We start from the raw sequence: 17,162 nt of genomic DNA, 5'->3' as shown, positions 1-17,162 counted from the left end.
TTCTTGCTACTCTTCCAACTTATGTGAAAGAATTGACTTGCCGACTTGCTAATATCGACAAAGTCCTCCTTTAACTTCTTGCTGCTTTTCTCTTCTACTGTCTTGCCGTTCTAGTTTTCCCTAAACTCAAACATTCTCTTCTTTCCGAACATTGACTGTTTGAAACTCCCTTCCTGCTAGGGTCTTATCTCTGTCTCCTCCCTGCGCCCTGCATCTTCTTTGTTGCTTTCCTCCTCCTTTTGTCTCCCACTATCTATAAGGTTATTAATGGCCGGGTCAAGAATAGGTGATGGTGATTTGACAAGTTCCTTTTCACGTCCATGGCCGCGTCAAGAATAGGTGATGGTGATTTGATGAGTTCCTTTTCACGTCCATGCACCCCTTTTTGTGGTAGACAACCTTGACTTTCCCGCCTACGCCATGCTGCTGCCACCTGGCTCCTTGGTATCTATACATACCATTATCATATCTACATATGGGGAGTCTAATTTTGGGTTATTTTCTTTACTATATTTAATTTTTTTGGAATCTTATCCTGCTTTCTGCTCCTGGCTGGACTTCGGATTCCGGCTCTTGAATCATCTCTCGATCAAGATTCTGATTCACTTATGGACACCAATTTCCTTCATCTGGCATCTTTCCATAATAGGGCTTCAGTTTGTACCCATTTACCAACTTCTTGAGTTTTTCACCATCCAGACGCGCTAGCTCAAAAGTTCTTGTCCCCAGCTTTCTAACAATCCTGTATGGGCCCGTCCATCTCATTTTCAATTTACCAGAGTGGGGTCCCATTCTTGATGTGAATAGCACAACATCTCCTTCTTTGAAGATCTCAAACTTTCGACTGACAACTTTCTTCTCCTTTGCACAATTTTTGCTATCTAAGCGCTATGCATTCTCTTTTCATCCAGCTTCAAGAGTTGTTTGATCCTGTGTACCTCTGATTCTTCCGGAGACAGCCCTTCAACCCACTGCTATCCTGAGACTTTGTGTCAAGAATTCCATGGGAACTACTACATCCAATCCATACACCATGCTGAAGGGTGTAAGTCATGTTGCATTCTTATAAGCTGTTCGGAATACCCATAATGCCGAGTGTAGCTTTGTGTCCCAGTCATTCCTATTCTCATTCATTGTCTTGATCAGGATTCCGTTGAGGATCTTGTTGGTGGACTCTACTTGCCCATTATCTTGTGGATAGTAGACTATCGACTTCTTGTGTATTATCATGTGCTGCTCCATCAGTCTCTTGATCACTTCATTGATGAAGTGGCTCCCTTGGTCACTGACTATCTCTATAGGGCATCCAAATCTTGTCATTATGGTTTCATAAAGAAACTTTGCTATAAAGATGACGCCTTACAGTCTCTAAGGGCCTTGGCCTCTACCCATTTTGTGCAATAATCAATGGCCACCAAGATGTATTTGTTTCTTGTCCTTTGAACAGCTAGTTTGAATGGGCCGACAAAGTCTAGACCCCACTTTTGGAATGGCAGGATTGGGTTATGAGGCATTCTGTATGGATCACTTGGTTGCCCCAGCCTCTGACACATGTCACACTCTAGGTCTCTCTCCTTTTGTGAGGAAAAGCTGTGCATCTGGGAAATCGTCTTCCACCCCATCTGGTTCTTCTCCTGTTTCCAATCTTGACAAGAAGTCTGTTCACTACATGCTTGGTTCCGCCGGGGCTATGCCTTATGTCGAACTCAAATTCCTGCAATAAGAGCATCCATCTGCCAACTTTCCTGCCAAGTTTGGTTTGTTTATTAAGTACAGGAGAGCTTTGTGATCTACATGAAATTCAAACATCTTACCCAACATGTAGTGCCTGAACTTCTTGATGGAGTATATCATTCCTAGTGACTCCTCTATGGTGTAGTTCTTTTCCGGCCTGGACAACCTCCTACTTGCATAGTAGACTGGTCTGTACCATCCCTCTTGTGCTTCCTGCATCAGAGCGTTGTCAATGGGTACATCCAAGGCATCGACAAACACCTGGAATACCATGTCATAGTTGGACTGCTGGAAGATGGAAGCTGCTAATAGTATCCTCTTGAGATTCTGGAATGCCTCTTAATAGGATCTGGACCACCATGTTTTCCAAGACTGTACGGGGGCACCACCATGTTTTCCAAGAACCTCATGAATCTACTATGCCACTTGATTAGCCACAAGAATCTTGCAAGCTATTTGGCATTCATGGGTGGTTGCAGCTTCACAATGACTGCGACCTTAGCTGGATCCACTGCAAGCCCTTCTGCAAACACTATATGCCCCAAGAGAGATCCATTGGTTACACCGAGAAGGCACACTTGACTCGATTTAGGCTCAATCTGGCCCTCCTGCACTTTTCCAAGCACATTATGAGGTGTGTAATGTGTTCTTCTTTCTTCCCGAACACGCTAAAGTCATCCACAAACACCCTCATGAAGGTGGTCAGATATTCATAGAATATTTCATGAACCATCCTTTGGGATGTAGTAAGAGCATTTTTCAACCCAAATGTCATCACATTGGAGGCAAATGCCCCCTATTCTATCACAAAAGTAGCCTTTTCTTTATCTTCCTAGGCCATTCGCACCTGATTATAACCATTAAATCCACCCAGGAAAGAGTATGTTTCATGCCCCGCTACTGCATCCTCAATGAATGGCAATGGGAATGGGTCGGATATAGTGCAAGCATTCAGCATGAGGTAGTCTATACAGAATCTTAGCTTCCCATTCTTTTTTGGAACAATGATTATCGGTGACAGCCATTTCGCCCTATCCATTCAGCATGAGGTAGTCTATACAGAATCTTAGCTTCCCATTCTTTTTTGGAACAATGATTATCGGTGACAGCCATTTCGCCCTATCCATAAGATAGATAAACCCTACCTTCAATAATTTGTCAATCTCTTCCTTCACGTGTTTGGCATAGTCTGGGTTCATGCTGTATTTGCTCTACCTGATTGGGGTTGCATCTTCCTTCAGGATGCTGATAGAAACTGGGATCCCCTTCATGTCAGAATAGTTCCAGGCAAATACAGCCTTGTAGGAATTAAGCAATTCGAAGAGTCTCCCTCTGAATTTCTGATTCAGCTTGACACTAATTCTAACTGTCTTGGGCTACTGATCGTCTCCTAGATTCACCTTGTCGAACTCATCTTCTTGAACTCTGATACTCCTTTTCTTGAGAGCACGGCTTCCTCCTACTTTAGGGCCACCATGGCTTTTTCATGTTCTCCCTACAATTCTTCCATGTTATCCTAAGTGTCTCCTTCCTCTTCATGAGTGCTTTCTTCATTAAATATCACTTCAGGATGAGCTACCAGAACCTCTGGATCATACCTTTGCACAATCCTTTCTATGTCCACTTCAAACAGTGATTAGCAGATCCGGATTCACCTTCAAGATCTGCTCTTCTTCATCATCTTCTACCCCTCCTAGGTAGTTTAGGCCCTCTATGTGCATTGGTTGGCTTGGTAGGTTTAGCCTGTCTTTTCCTACAACTGAAATGCAAACTTTCTTTTTGCCTATCTTGATAGGTTTAGCTTGTCTTTTCCTACAACTGAAATGCAAACTTTCTTTTTGCCTATCTTGATCGTGATCTTGTCTATCTCCTAGTTGTACTTTATCCTTCCGATCCTGAGCCACGGCCTTCCTCAGAGCATGGGATATGCGCATGCTATTTCAGTCATCTTGAGAACAATGAACACAATAGTGAAGCTACATCCTACTACTTCTATCTGTTCTTCTCTGATTATCCTGACAAGTGAGATCCTTCTCTGGTCAACCATGCAAATTCTGAACAGAGCGGGATGCATGTCAGTAATCCCTAGCTTTTTAGCCAGCCTATCTAATATTATATTTACCCTTGACCCTCCATCCAGAATGACTCTTGTCACTATCTCGCCTCTTATCCTGATGGTTACTTCTGGAACAGATGTATCACAGTCTTGGACTGTCTCCACATTTTTGCATTTAGCTACATGGTGTTCCAGATCTTGCAATGGCATCTATACTAGATTCTCATTTGGCAGTATAGCTTGAAGAAGCAGCTTTTGCCTATAATTGGGGACCAGATTCAACATTTGATCTAACATGATATTCAATTTCATCTTAGTGCCCACAAGTCATATTCCTTACTGCTTTTCTTCTCATTAGTTGGTGTGCCTTGACTTCTGTACATCCTTCTTTCTTTCTCTTTTTCTTCTCTTTCATGTCCCTGACTTCCTCTTGCCAGTATTCTTGTCTGGATTCCCTCCAGATTTCCTTCCTTTTCTTCTCTCAGGACGCTTCTGTTGCTCTGGGCTGTGCTTGGCCCCAATTGGCGGTTCGGCATCGGCTTCTTTCCTACACTAATCTCTTCTTTTTTCTTTTTCAAGTTTTTTGTGTTCGGATTTTCCACAAGATACTCTCCCAGGGGTGGGCTTTCCTGCATTGTCCTCACCATTCCTTGTGCGCTCTGTACTAACTTGGTGATCTATTCTCAGACCTTTTGCTACCCTACCCACTGATTCTGGTTTCTTTTCAAGTTCTCGCTCAACATTCCTGCCTGTCTACATTTTGACAAGTCCTTGAGATCTTGTCACAGCCACCATAACTTCTTATGGCTCCTCTTGTTCTTTCCTTGCCTCATGGTCCACTTTTACCATATTGGCAGCCGCATCGTTTCCTGTTGGGTTTGCTCCCCTTTTTGGCCTTGCCTCCTACAATTCCTACTAATGGTGCTGAAATATGAGGCAATCATTATGTATGTGCCCTAGACCATTGCAGTAGAAGCAAACTCCCCATGGACCAAATCTTCCACCTCCTCTTCCATATGGTCTATTGATTTGAGGTCCTGTGGCAACCTAGTTGACGGTTGGGGCTTGCTGACTGCCTTTCCACCCTTGGGCTCCTATTCCGAGTGTTATAGTAACACGTCTCTGAGGTGATTGTCCCTTCCACAAAGAGTGCATACTTGTTGTGTGCATTTTAACTGGCACTCCTCTTTTGTGTGCCATGTTGAAAACCCTAATATGGGATTGATCATGGTGATTAGCAACATAGATTAAGCATAACTAAGGTGGGTTAAATCACACCAAGAAATCCATAACTAGAGAGAGAGAGAGAGAGAGAGAGAGAGAGAGAGAGAGTAGCACACTCAACACACAACCTATTGTATATGTTATATCCATACAAAGAACGGCTTCTAATATAGAAAGCCATTGACCCAATCTTCTTTACACATCATCATGCCATGTGGCAACTCCTTTTTCACATTCTTTTATGTGGCTCTCACCATTCACACAATATCTTATGTGGCATTCTTATCTTTCCACAATATATTGCACCTCTAGGGTGTGTTCACACACTTAACCAACTAATCAATTCATTTTACATTGCACATTTTAACACCCCTCCTCAATGTAAACTTGGGTGTGTGCATACAATCTCTCGATTTGACCAACTCATCTCTCACCTTCAACAATTTGGCATTGCTAATTTCAACACTCCCCCCCTTAGTGTAAATTGGAGTGTTCAACAAGTGTGTGTGTGTGTGTGTGTGTGTGTGTGTGTGTGTGTGTGTGTGTGTGTGTATCTAACCAACCTAGACACCTCAAGTCCGTTTCGAGCAGCACGTTGCTCGGGTGAAACCACCCAAGTGCTTTTAGGATACCCACGTGTCCGAGAAAAGGAACCAACCCATAAAGTGTGACGCCCATGCGTGCACAACTCAACACATACCATAATTACATTCTTTTCAAACACCCATAGGCTCGGACAAGGGACAGAAAAATGATTAACATCCACGGCTTTTGTCACCAAAGCCGATATTTGCCTGCTATTTCAAGGCACTCGCGAGAGAGAAAAATGCAGCTCATTTTGGCCATAGCCGAAAAAAGAACCCTCTATGTGGGAACAAGTATTTTAGCTCTTGAATTTTTAAGAGCATGTGAATGGAGGCTTATTTTCGATTGCCTACACATTGCCAAACCAAGAATTTCCTGTAGAGCTGCTTTGATTTCGCATTCGCTAATTGTTGGCTACTTCGAGTCTGCTATTGCTACTTGCTTGAGGGCACCCCTCAGCTTGTTTGCCTCATGATGGCGTTTCCTATGTAGGAGGCTACCCCCCATCCACTATGGGCTGCTCAATCTGGGAATCCTTGTGCAGAATCAGAGTTAGAATCTTCGAAAGATTTTACAGTTGACGTCGATTGCAAGCACCTCCATTGCACTATGCATCTCTTCTTGAAGAACTAGTCTGCTACTACGTTGCTTCTTTCTCATCAACAGCTCTCCATAGCTGTTGTCCCTCTACTGCTAGCTTCTATCGGATGCTCTTCTCTTGTGGCCCTTCTTTTTAGCTGTCTCTCTCTGCCACTAGTTGTACGCCATGTCCTTCAACTAGGAAACAAGCTCTTCTATGAGCTTCTAAGGTCTTCTGAGACCTTTACAAACCAACCGGTTGCCTTCTTCAAAGTCCTGTTGGAAATTATTTCATCCCCAAATGGACTTTCCCATGCACATTCATGCTTGTATCTAGCTCCATATGAAGCCCTGCATATGCATCTAGGCACTACATATTTTTTGCCTATTTTTAGACATTATTTTAAATTTTTTATGCATTGTCGACCAGTCCTTTGATTTGCTACTGGGGCCGACCAGCTCCTCTCCCACCTATATAAAGGTGGCTAGACTTAGCATCATTATTATCTCTCTTGCTGCTCCTCTCCCACCTATATAAAGGTGGCTAGACTTAGCATCATTATTCTCTCTCTTTTCAGCTTTTGCAATGATATGCAACATCTACGGGACCTCCCTCATGCTACTCCACGTGATGTACTACCTTTTCTGGAGATATTCAACAGTGGGCTTGCCTTTTGGGACAATCCTTCTTACCATGCCCAATGGTATAATAGAAAAAACATCGGTTTTTTGATTGATACTGTCTTTGCTCCTTTGGAGGAAGATAGCCTCCAGTGATGCCTGCTTGAGCCTTGTCCTCAAGGGTTTTCTTAGGCTTGGATTCCTTACCCCCTAAACTAGAGCTAGGATTGTTGTATGTCTTAGTGTCTTTAGAAGACGAATTACCCTTCCCCGGTTGGGGTTTGGTACTGGACTACGATGATTGCTTGGGCTTGTCTCCATTCATCTTCATTTCTTCATTCTGAGCAAGAGTCAAAGCTCGGTTATATATATTGGGTTCAAAGTTACGAACTGTGAACCAAATGTTAGGATCCAATCCACGAATGAATTGCTCTATCTTGGCTTGCGCAAATAGCCCTAACTGCTGTGCTAAAGTAATAACCTTGCCGAAAAACTGAAGCATTGGGGATCCGTTCTGTCTGAGTCCATAGAACTCATCTGCGAGACCGGTCATGTATTGGGGAGAGAGGAATCCGGTCTTCAGACCATGGACAAAGGTATCCCAACTAAAAGCTGTGACACTTAAGTTCTGATCTGTATAAAGATTAGACCAATGCTAGCACCAAGTGACTACCTCACCAATGAGATGGGGAGCCGCTACGTGGACTCTATCTTGAGGATCTATGATCCTAGCTAATGAAAAATGAGCAGTAAATTGATGAATGAATTGTTTAATTGTTAAATGATCACACTTACCAACATACTTACTAAAATTTGGTTGACTGCGAATGACGGTAGTTGATGCTGCTGCGGACTGCTGGTGGCTGGTGGCACCTGAGGCAGGGGATGTTGAAGAGAGGTGCTGGTATCTAAGATAAATGGCCTCCTTTTCCCTTTGGTGCTCGAGTAACATACCTTCTCGATCAAGCTCTCGTTGGTGCTCCCGAGCGGCAAGTTCAACCTAACGCCAGTCTTCGATCTTGCGTTGGACTTCCTCATAGTCTCGTCTTTCTACTTTTTCTTGTTGTCTTCTTGCTTCTGCTTCTGCTTTTTCTTCTCTCCATCTGGCCTCGTCATTTCTTCTTTGTTGTTCCATCTGAAAGAAGAGAGAGATGTAGTCGAGGACTGCTGGAGGCAGAGGAGGACATGCTACTATTGCCTCCAAGAGTTGGAGACACTCCATGAGCAGCTGGTTCTGAGCTCTAAGAAGAGTTATGGTGTCTCTTGTAGTCGAAAGAGCAAGGTCTCTTTCGAGGGAGACTTCTTCCAATTGATGGGTACTCTCCTCTGTAGACATGATGCTAAAGTCGGTGGTCGCGCCAGAACGCAATCTGACCATCCCAAGTGCCCTCACGCTACGATACGGTGTGTGTGGACAAGCTGAATCTGATACCAATGTAACATGCAGCGGAAGTATTCTTATTGGAGGATCCTGTCACACAAATGCTCGCATCGTCTTCTATATTGTTGGAATTAGGGTTGCAGGAAAGCACACAAAGCTTGGAGAAGAAGAAGCAAGAATGCACACAACACAAAGTGTATTAGATTGTGTCAATGTACAAAAGATAAGTTAGCCCTAGTATGATGGGCGTATATACAAGCCGGGGGAAAAAACCTCCTAAAGAGGGAAAAAGTGCCCCGGCGGTCCTAAGTGTGTTCACACACATCACTGCCTATGTATATGGCAAGAAATCCCCCCTGGGAGTGATGGTGTGAACGAGAGCTGGCACTCATGTAGTATAGGGGAGTGCCATGCCCGAAGTAGATCAATCCACAAAGGGGAGCAAGCCCAAAGCTTTGCGGAAAGCTTCGAACTTCTCAAGAGGAAGCGCCTTTGTGAAAAGATCGGCGAGGTTGTCCTGTGTTGGCACATAGGCCAAGCTGATCTCTCCTACTGAGAGTCTCTCCCTGACATAGTGATAATGCACCTCAATGTGCTTTGTGCGAGCATGAAAAACTGGGTTTCTCGCAACTGCCAATGTGCTCTGACTGTGAGTGTAGATAGAGGTGGCAGACTCCTGTCCAACACCCAAATCAGCCATAAGCCGTCTGAGCCACACACACTCAACCGTAGCTGTGAAAGCTGCCCTGTACTCAGCTTCACAACTAGAAGTGGCCACAGTAGGTTGCTTCTTGCTCAACCAAGATATGCATGAGCTACCGAGCATAAAACAAAAACCACTTGTGGACACTCTTGTGTCATAGCAACCAGCCCAATCTGAGTCCGAAAAAGCATGTAAATCTGGCGGCAATGATCCCCCCTTGGGATAAAACAACCCAAGATATATGGTGCCACTCAAGTAGCGAAAGATGCGTTTAACTGCCTTCCAATGCTGAGACCCTGGGCTATGCATAAACCTGCTCACCTGTGAGACTGCAAACTGAATGTCCGGTCTCGTAATGTATACATAAATGAGGCAACCAACAGCTGTCTGATAGAGTGTGACATCAAAGTGATCTCCAGCATCATGAAGACTCGACTTCAAACCTATCTCCATTGGAGTAGCAATAGGCTTGCAGTCTTCAAGGCCAAATCTCCGCAACAATGTCTCAATATACTTTGTCTGACACAAAGCAATACCTCCATCACACTACTTAAATTGTATCCCCAAATAATGATGCAAATGTCCCAAATCTGACATCTCAACAGAGGCATTCAAATCAGCCTTAAAATCAGCAATATGACTCTCATTTGGTCCTGTGAGCAGCATGTCATCGACATAGAGAGCAATGATTAGATGTACACTATCCACACGTTTAACATACAAAGTGCTTTCTGTTGGACTATTCTGAAAACCATGTGCAGTCAAATATGCATGTATCTTTTCATACCAAGCTCGTGGAGCTTGCTTTAAACCATATAAAGCCTTTTTCAACCTGCACACTTTGTTTTCTTGCCCTCTTTGAACAAAACCACGAGGCTGCGATACATACACTTCCTCATGCAAATCTCCATTCAAGAATGCAGTCTTTATGTCCAACTGATGTACATTCCAACCATTATGAGCTGCCAATGCACAAATGCTACGAATGGTAGTCATACGACAAGTGGGAGCAAAGGTCTCATCAAAATCAATGCCCTTTTCTTGAGCATAACCCTTTGCAACAAGTCTAGCCTTATAGCGATCAACACTGCCATCTGGCTTTCGTTTCAATTTAAAAACCCACTTACATCCAATGGTCTTTTTACCAATAGGCAAATCACACAAAGACCACTGACCATTCTTCATTATAGCATCATATTCACTTTGCATTGCAGCCAACCAATTTTTTGAATTTTGTGTCTCATCAAATGAAAGAGGTTCTTCCTCTTCACACATACTAGGCACAGTCAAAGCATAACAATCTGATGCATAAGAGGCATGCTGAAAACCTGAACGAGTACGACTAGTAATAAGTGCATCAATCTTACTATCACGCAAGGTTTGCACCAACCATTTTGGCATACCTCTAGCCTGCTCATTTTCAGCCCTATCCTCATGAATTACATCCTGTAAATCTGCATCAGAAATAGGCTGATCTATGATGTCGTTTGAAATCTACATAGGCTGAATATTTGCCTCATTAGGACTTACATTTGAATTCCCACCTGTAAAGAGAGGCAACAACGTATCAAATACATCCCGTGAGCTCACACCTGTCTCTTTGGTACATGATAACAAAGGTTGCACAGCATCTTCCACAAAAACAACATCTCGACTAATCAAGATACGCTTTGACTGTGGATGATACAATCTGTAACCCTTGCTCTCAGCATTGTAACCAACAAAAATGCATTTGACAGCCTTATCATCCAATTTTCTGCGTTGTTGCACAGGCACTAAAGCATAGGCCAAGCAACCAAAGACACGCAAGTGACCAATAGAAGGCTTCCTGCCATGCCAAGCTTCGTATGGAGTAATAGACTGCAAGGCCTTAGTGGGACACCTGTTGAGTACATATGCAGCACACATGACAGCCTCAAGCCAAAACGCGTGTGGCAAAGCTTGGCTCTTGACCATACATCGTGCCATCTCCATAAGTGACCTGTTCTTCCTCTCAGCAACACCATTTTGCTGAGGGGTATACGGCACTGTACATTGGTGTTTTATCCCACGACTAGCCAGAAATGCATCAAACTCTTTAGACATGTACTCCCCCCCTCGATCAGTACGGAGGGTGCCCACAGTACAATTAGATACATTTTCAACCATAAGAAAAAACTGTTTGAAGCACCAAAACACTTCGGACTTTGCCTTCAGTGGATATACCCATGCATGCCTTGAGTAATCATCAATGAAAGTCACGAAGTACAAGTGTTTACCAAATGACGGAGTTTGCATAAGCCCACATACATCACTATGTACAAGCTGCAATTTGCGAGTGGCCCGCACAGAACCATCCTTTGGAAATGCAGAACGTTGCATTTTGCCCAAAATACAGCCTTCACAAACATGTTTCAATGGTGCCTCAAGAGGGGGCAATGAAGCAACCATATCAAATTTCTGCAAACGCAGCAAACTAGCAAAGTTCAGATGACCAAAACGAGCATGCCATAGTTTTGCGTCTGAAACTGCCTTTTCATCAGAAACTGCATTTGCTAAATCTTCCACACACTTGTCATAAGAATTGAGCCTATACAGCCCACGAAACAAGGTGCCAGATACAATAATCGTATCACCAAAAGTCAAATCATGAACAGTATATCTGTCATCCACAAATTTGACTACAAGTCCAAGTCTAGCAAGCGCAGAGGCAGACAATAGATTCTTCTTTATCCCTGGCACATACAAAGCATCTGAAAGTGTGAAAGCGCTGCCATATGCAGCCGTAAGCATAATTTTACCAACGCCCTTCACTGGGTAAGAAGCATTATTGGCACATGTGACAGTATTCCCATTAGGGACAGCCTCAAGAGAAGTGAACATTTCATGATGCGAGGTAATGTGCTTTGTAGCACCACTGTCAAAATACCAAACATGTTAGTCAACAGAAACTGCCAAACATGCATCATGTACAGATGGGTTATACTTGCAATACACGCTAAACGCCCATTCTGTATCCTGCACTACATTTGCAGAATCTGCATTTGTAGAAGCATCCGCTATTGTGGCTGCATTTGACTTTTCTTCTTTGCCTCTTTAGCCTTTAGCTTAGGGCAATTCTTAATGACATGATCATTTGCCTTACAATAGTTGCACTTGGTCTTTTTCTTGCCTTTATCAATAACCTTCTCAGACTTATTGTTGCTACCTGTGGAAGGAGAAGAAGTTGCAGACCTACTAATAGGAGAAGAAACAGTGGAAGGGGCTGCCTTACCACTTCTTCTCTGCTGCTAGGCAGCAATAAATGCTTGATCAATTGCACGCTGTCTGGCCCTGTTTTGCCTGGACTGCGCTTCTTGCAAGAGCTTGTTGACTAAAGTATCATACTTGACAGCATCAGGCCTGTCCTCATTAAGAAGTCTCCACGTGGAAGCAAAAGTCTGATATGTCTCAGGTAAAGCATCAAGAACATTCTGCACAAGAGAATGATCACGAATAATCTCACCTGCAGAAATCAAATGATCTTTGAGATCTTTAATCTCAGCAAGAAAAACATTCATGTCATCATCTTCTTGCATAATCTTCAATTCCAGCTCTTTACGCAGGTAAGCGATTTTTGCCTCATTACGACCTGCATACAAACCAGCTAGAATATCCCAAGCCTGTTTTGCTGTTTTAGCTGAACGAATATGTGGGGTGATGTTACGTTTGACAGAAAGTGCAATCAAGGCATGAGCCTGCGCATCTTTACCATCCCAACGAGCTTGTTCAGCAGTGGGTAAAACAGCAGCAACAGTAGAGCTGCTAGAACCTGCAACATCCTCAACAGATCCTACATCCACAGAACCTGGACGTACATCCGTACCTTGCACAATGTTCCACACTCCTTTTGCAACCAAAACATGCTGCATCATGTATGCCCAAAGTGGGTAGTTGCTGTCTCCATCCAGTTTGTCTTCAGCAGACAACATGCGAAATACATCATTGCTGTTATCAGCCATGGCCACTGACTGAAACTGATGCAAAAGCTGCCTGTAATGAAGCAAAGACTGAATAGAAAACAACTCGTGCTATGTAGCACGGTCCACAATAGAATATGTATGCCTGTTTTGCAGAAAACTGCACTGTCGAAATTTCTGCAGAAAATGACGAAAACACCTGTGCAGAACTTGAAATGCAAAAACGGAGCCCGAAACAACCTCAGATGCAAATTCTGAGAACGCGAAGCCCCACGAGCTAATTTGCAGAGTATAGGGACCTGCAAGCGCTCGTGAAAACTCACCTCAATCGGAGAATGTGAGTCGGAGGGTGCTGGCGGCGTAGCCCTAGGAGCCGATGCCTGCTCTGATACCAATTGTTGGAATTAGGGTTGCAGAAAAGCACACAAAGCTTGGAGAAGAAGAAGCAAGAATGCACACAACACAAAGTGTATTAGATTGTGTCAATGTACAAAAGATAAGTTAGCCCTAGTATGATGGGCGTATATACAAGCCGGGGGAAAAAACCTCCTAAAGAGAGAAAAAGTGCCCCGGCGGTCCTAAGTGTGTTCACACACATCACTGCCTATGTATATGGCAACATATATCCTGAGTTTCGCGAGTTTAGCAATCCACACTTCAAACTTTTAAGAGATATGAGAGAGAGAGAACTGTACACCGTATGGAGTCCTGATTTACCCACTGAAGGGCCCCCTGTCCCATTATCGAGATAGTATTCGCTTTATTATCTTTGAAGAGACTGACGATGTAACTGACGATAAGCCAAACGCAAGACCTCTGAAGACCAAGAGTTGGGTTGAACTATACACTGCTATAGAAGCACCAAAGATGTGCAATCTCGAGCCTATGCACTCTTCCCAATGGAATGAGAAGGGAATGCAAAGATGAGGCTGAGAGGGGCTGTTTGGGACTAAGTATGAATGTTGTAAATGATTATGAATGCTGCGTTTTACCTTCACCAAGTAGCTAGAGCAAACGATTAGATGATGAATGCTGAAAATTATATGGATGCAAAAAATGCAAGATGAAATGCTAGCTGAATGCTGAACTGATGTGTTTTGCTGATGCAGGATGGCTGAATGCTCATGCGTTGAGGTGCCTAGTGTTGTAGGAGGAAAACGCTGAGCAATGAATGGCTGAAACTGCAATCACTTATGCTCCTTGTGCTGAAGATGCCAAGCGCTTGAATGCTCTTATGCTAATTATGATGAATGAAATAATGAATAACATGCTGATTTATTTATATGGACCAAGTGAGCCAATCGACTAGCTACAGATCTAGGCGACTGCTCATGTCCACAATAAATGCATAAATAATGTATAAAATGCTAAAAATGATGGAAAAAATACCCAAAAATTCCTAGTAAATATCCTGATAAATACTAGATGATATCTGGGGTTTCTACAATGGTCTAGATGCCATGAATGAATGATGTGCAATATGCAGAATGCTTTCTAATGCAAACCCTAAGCTTTCTACTGACTGTACATGCATGAATGCGTCTCTTCAAGTGGGTTAAGGGACTTAGACTAACTGACTGACTTGCTATGGCTGAGAATGAACGTAGCTCATGCTTGACGTATCCTTGACTGAGGATTACAATGGGGTCACGGCGTTCGACAAATATCATCCTGAATGGTACTAATACTGATACAATGTTGCACTGATGATGATGATGAGCCAGTTTGTCACCATGCACGACAGTGGAGAGTGCATGTGACAATGCAAGCAATAAGCAAACGCTAATGCATTGCGCTGCCAATTTGCCTACGCTAAGGGAGTCAATCATGCTAGCTTAGAGGTCAGTTCCTGCATCCGACCAGATTCCTGCCGATGCTCCTGATCTTGTTTCCAGGTAGGAGTCACATCTAGATAGGAATGACTCTGAGTACAAACCCTAGTGAGAAGGCATATCGTAACAAGAAAGAGCTTAACACAGACTAGGAATAAAATAGACTTATACAGTACAGAAAAATGGAGAATTGCACAAACCAATCACTTGTATTACTAGAGCAAAGGCTCTAGTGATAAAGTGGAGAACTGCACAAGTACATTCCCCAAAAGGATCGCCGAAAGTGTCGATGTCCGTTCGAGACCCGACACTTGTGTGGTTCCAAACCACTCTTAGTCAGCTCCAGAGGAGACGCAACTAATGCAACTATGCCCAATGCGATAAGCAAATGCCAATGCATTGTGCCGTTGATTTGCCTAAGCTAAGGAAGCCAATCATGCTAGCATAGAGGTAAGTTCCTGCATTTGACCGAATTCTTAACGTGGCTCCTGATCTTATTTCTAGATAGGAGTCACGTCCAAATAGGAATGACTCTAAGTACGAACCCCAGTGAGAAGACATATCGTAACAAGAAAGCGCTTAACACAGACTAGGAATCAAATAAACTTATACAGTACACAAAAATGGAGAATTGCACAGACCAATCACTTGTGTCACTAGAGCAAAGGCTTAGCCCAAAGTACAATGCCGTATCACACTCAATTGTCCTCTCTACTCTCTTCTCTTACTTGTATATCTCATCCCTAGATAGTTCCCCTTTACATATGCCCGAGTACTACCTATTGACAAGTTTCAATTACAAGGTTGTTACAAGAAAGAAGATTCATGTCCCGAGAGTTTGTTACCCAACGGATATACAGGGCAGCGAGGCTGGGCGGCGAGGCCAACAGTGGTTGGATGACCTCCAACATTATTCACCATTGATTTTTGGGGTAAAGAAGTCTCTTGGGCCTCATAGTGCCTTGATTTGGGACTTCAAAAAATTTATTAAACTTACGTGTTCATACACTTTTATTAATATGTGTGAACATTGAGAACTTGGGCTACCTTGACCACCTTCTACACTCATTCATAGCAAGCACCCCTTGTTTGGACCAAAAAGGATACCCAAACTCACTTATGAGATATGTGTGGACTGCCCACACCCATGCCATGTAGCAAGGAGTTGGTAGCATGGAGGCTCAAACTTCTCTTTCTCCCACCTTGCATAGTTGGTCAACTACTTGGTTGTGCCTCCTCCAAGCTCTGTATCGGCTATTGTATGACTAGCCCCACCACCTCCCATATAGCCAATTTTCAGTTGTATAACCACATCTCCCTTCGAAGGAGAAAGGTGAGACTCCCCCAAGTCAATATGGTGCCAAATGTTCATGCTAGGATAGCCCACCCTCCTTGAAAAGGCAGGTATGCAAGGGATGGGAACAATTGAAGGATCAACCCAATGTAAGCAAGAGGAGATTATGGAAGTGAATGAGCTACATGGGAAGGGGTTGTGTAGGCCCATATCCTCTCCATTTTGCTCACCCGTGCTACTAGTGCAGAAGTAAGATGGGGGGGCTTTCTGCATGTGTGGACTATTGAACCCTCAACAAGATTATCAAGAATCAATTCTCCATACGGAGACATCTTGGACAAACTTAAGGATGTCTCATGCTTTAGTAGGATTGACTTGAAGAGTGGTTACTACCAGATCAAGAATCGATTCTCCATACAGATACATCTTGGACAAACTTAAGGGTGCCTCATGCTTTAGAAGGATTGACTTGAAGAGTGGTTACTACCAAGTATGAGTGGCACCAATACATCTTGTGGACTTAATGAATATTTGGTGATGCCCTTTGGGCTTACAAATGCCCCTATCACTTTTAACAAATTGATGTGAATAGGATTTTTCAAGAGCATAGAAGGGTCATATGCGCCTTCTTTGATGACATCTTGGTGTTGAGGAAGGGCACACGGGACATCTTGCCATTGTGTTTAAAGGGGTGTGAGTTCTTTCTTTAACTTGAGGCACATTATTTCCAAAGAGGGTGTGCGCATGGATTTTACAAAATACACGTAATGAAGAACCAAGGAGGAATGTTTATGAAGTATGCAGCTTCCTTGGATTATGTGCGTATTACATGAGGTTTGTATAGCATTGTTCTCACATGGCTTCTTCTTTGCATGCTCTCATTACATGAGGTTTGTATAGCATTGTTTTCACATGGCTTCTTCTTTGCATGCTCTTATATAGAAGAGAGCTCTATTTAAGTGGGCTATGATTGAAAGCAATGCTTTCACACAATTGAAGAATGCCATTATCCGGGGGCCCATTCTCATAGCGCTCAAACCTTCATAAGCCTTTTATATTTGAATGTGATGCAAGTGGGCACTACATAGGTGTTGTCCTGTAGTAGTAGAAGGCTCCATGATCCAGAGATACACTTGGGCATTCATGAGTGAATTCTTGGCCATAATTCATGCCTTGATAGTGTGAAAACACTATCTTTTAGGGGATGAACCTACA

The 17,162-nt window shown here is 43.3% G+C and overlaps 1 protein-coding gene across 1 annotated transcript; it reads right to left on the bottom strand.

The window, feature by feature from the left end:
* Positions 1 to 2,186: 2,186 nt before the first annotated feature.
* On the bottom strand, positions 2,187 to 2,933 carry LOC147607965 (uncharacterized). Its single transcript, XM_086790137.1, has 3 exons — positions 2,880 to 2,933; positions 2,582 to 2,725; positions 2,187 to 2,402 (listed from the first exon to the last, which is right to left on the bottom strand). Exons 1-3 carry the CDS (start codon positions 2,931 to 2,933, stop codon positions 2,187 to 2,189), a joined length of 414 nt encoding a protein of 137 aa, XP_086646263.1.
* Between the last annotated feature and the right edge of the window lie 14,229 nt (positions 2,934 to 17,162).

This window comes from Cibotium barometz, chromosome 54 (genome assembly GCF_041138505.1).
Source record: "Cibotium barometz isolate CiBa-2024 chromosome 54, ASM4113850v1, whole genome shotgun sequence".
NCBI classification, from domain to species: Eukaryota; Viridiplantae; Streptophyta; class Polypodiopsida; order Cyatheales; family Cibotiaceae; genus Cibotium; species Cibotium barometz.
The sequence above is the reverse complement of the archived record's forward strand: the minus strand, read 5'-3'. Positions and strand labels throughout refer to the sequence as shown.

Coding starts and splice junctions, on each gene's coding strand:
- LOC147607965 (XM_086790137.1), bottom strand. CDS start 2,933: ATGAACCCAGACTATGCCAAACACGTGAAGGAAGAGATTGACAAATTA. Junction 2,726..2,879: donor AGATTGACAAATTATTGAAG/GTAGGGTTTATC, acceptor GTTCCAAAAAAG/AATGGGAAGCTAAGATTCTG. Junction 2,403..2,581: donor GATTTAATGGTTATAATCAG/GTGCGAATGGCC, acceptor GGATGACTTTAG/CGTGTTCGGGAAGAAAGAAG.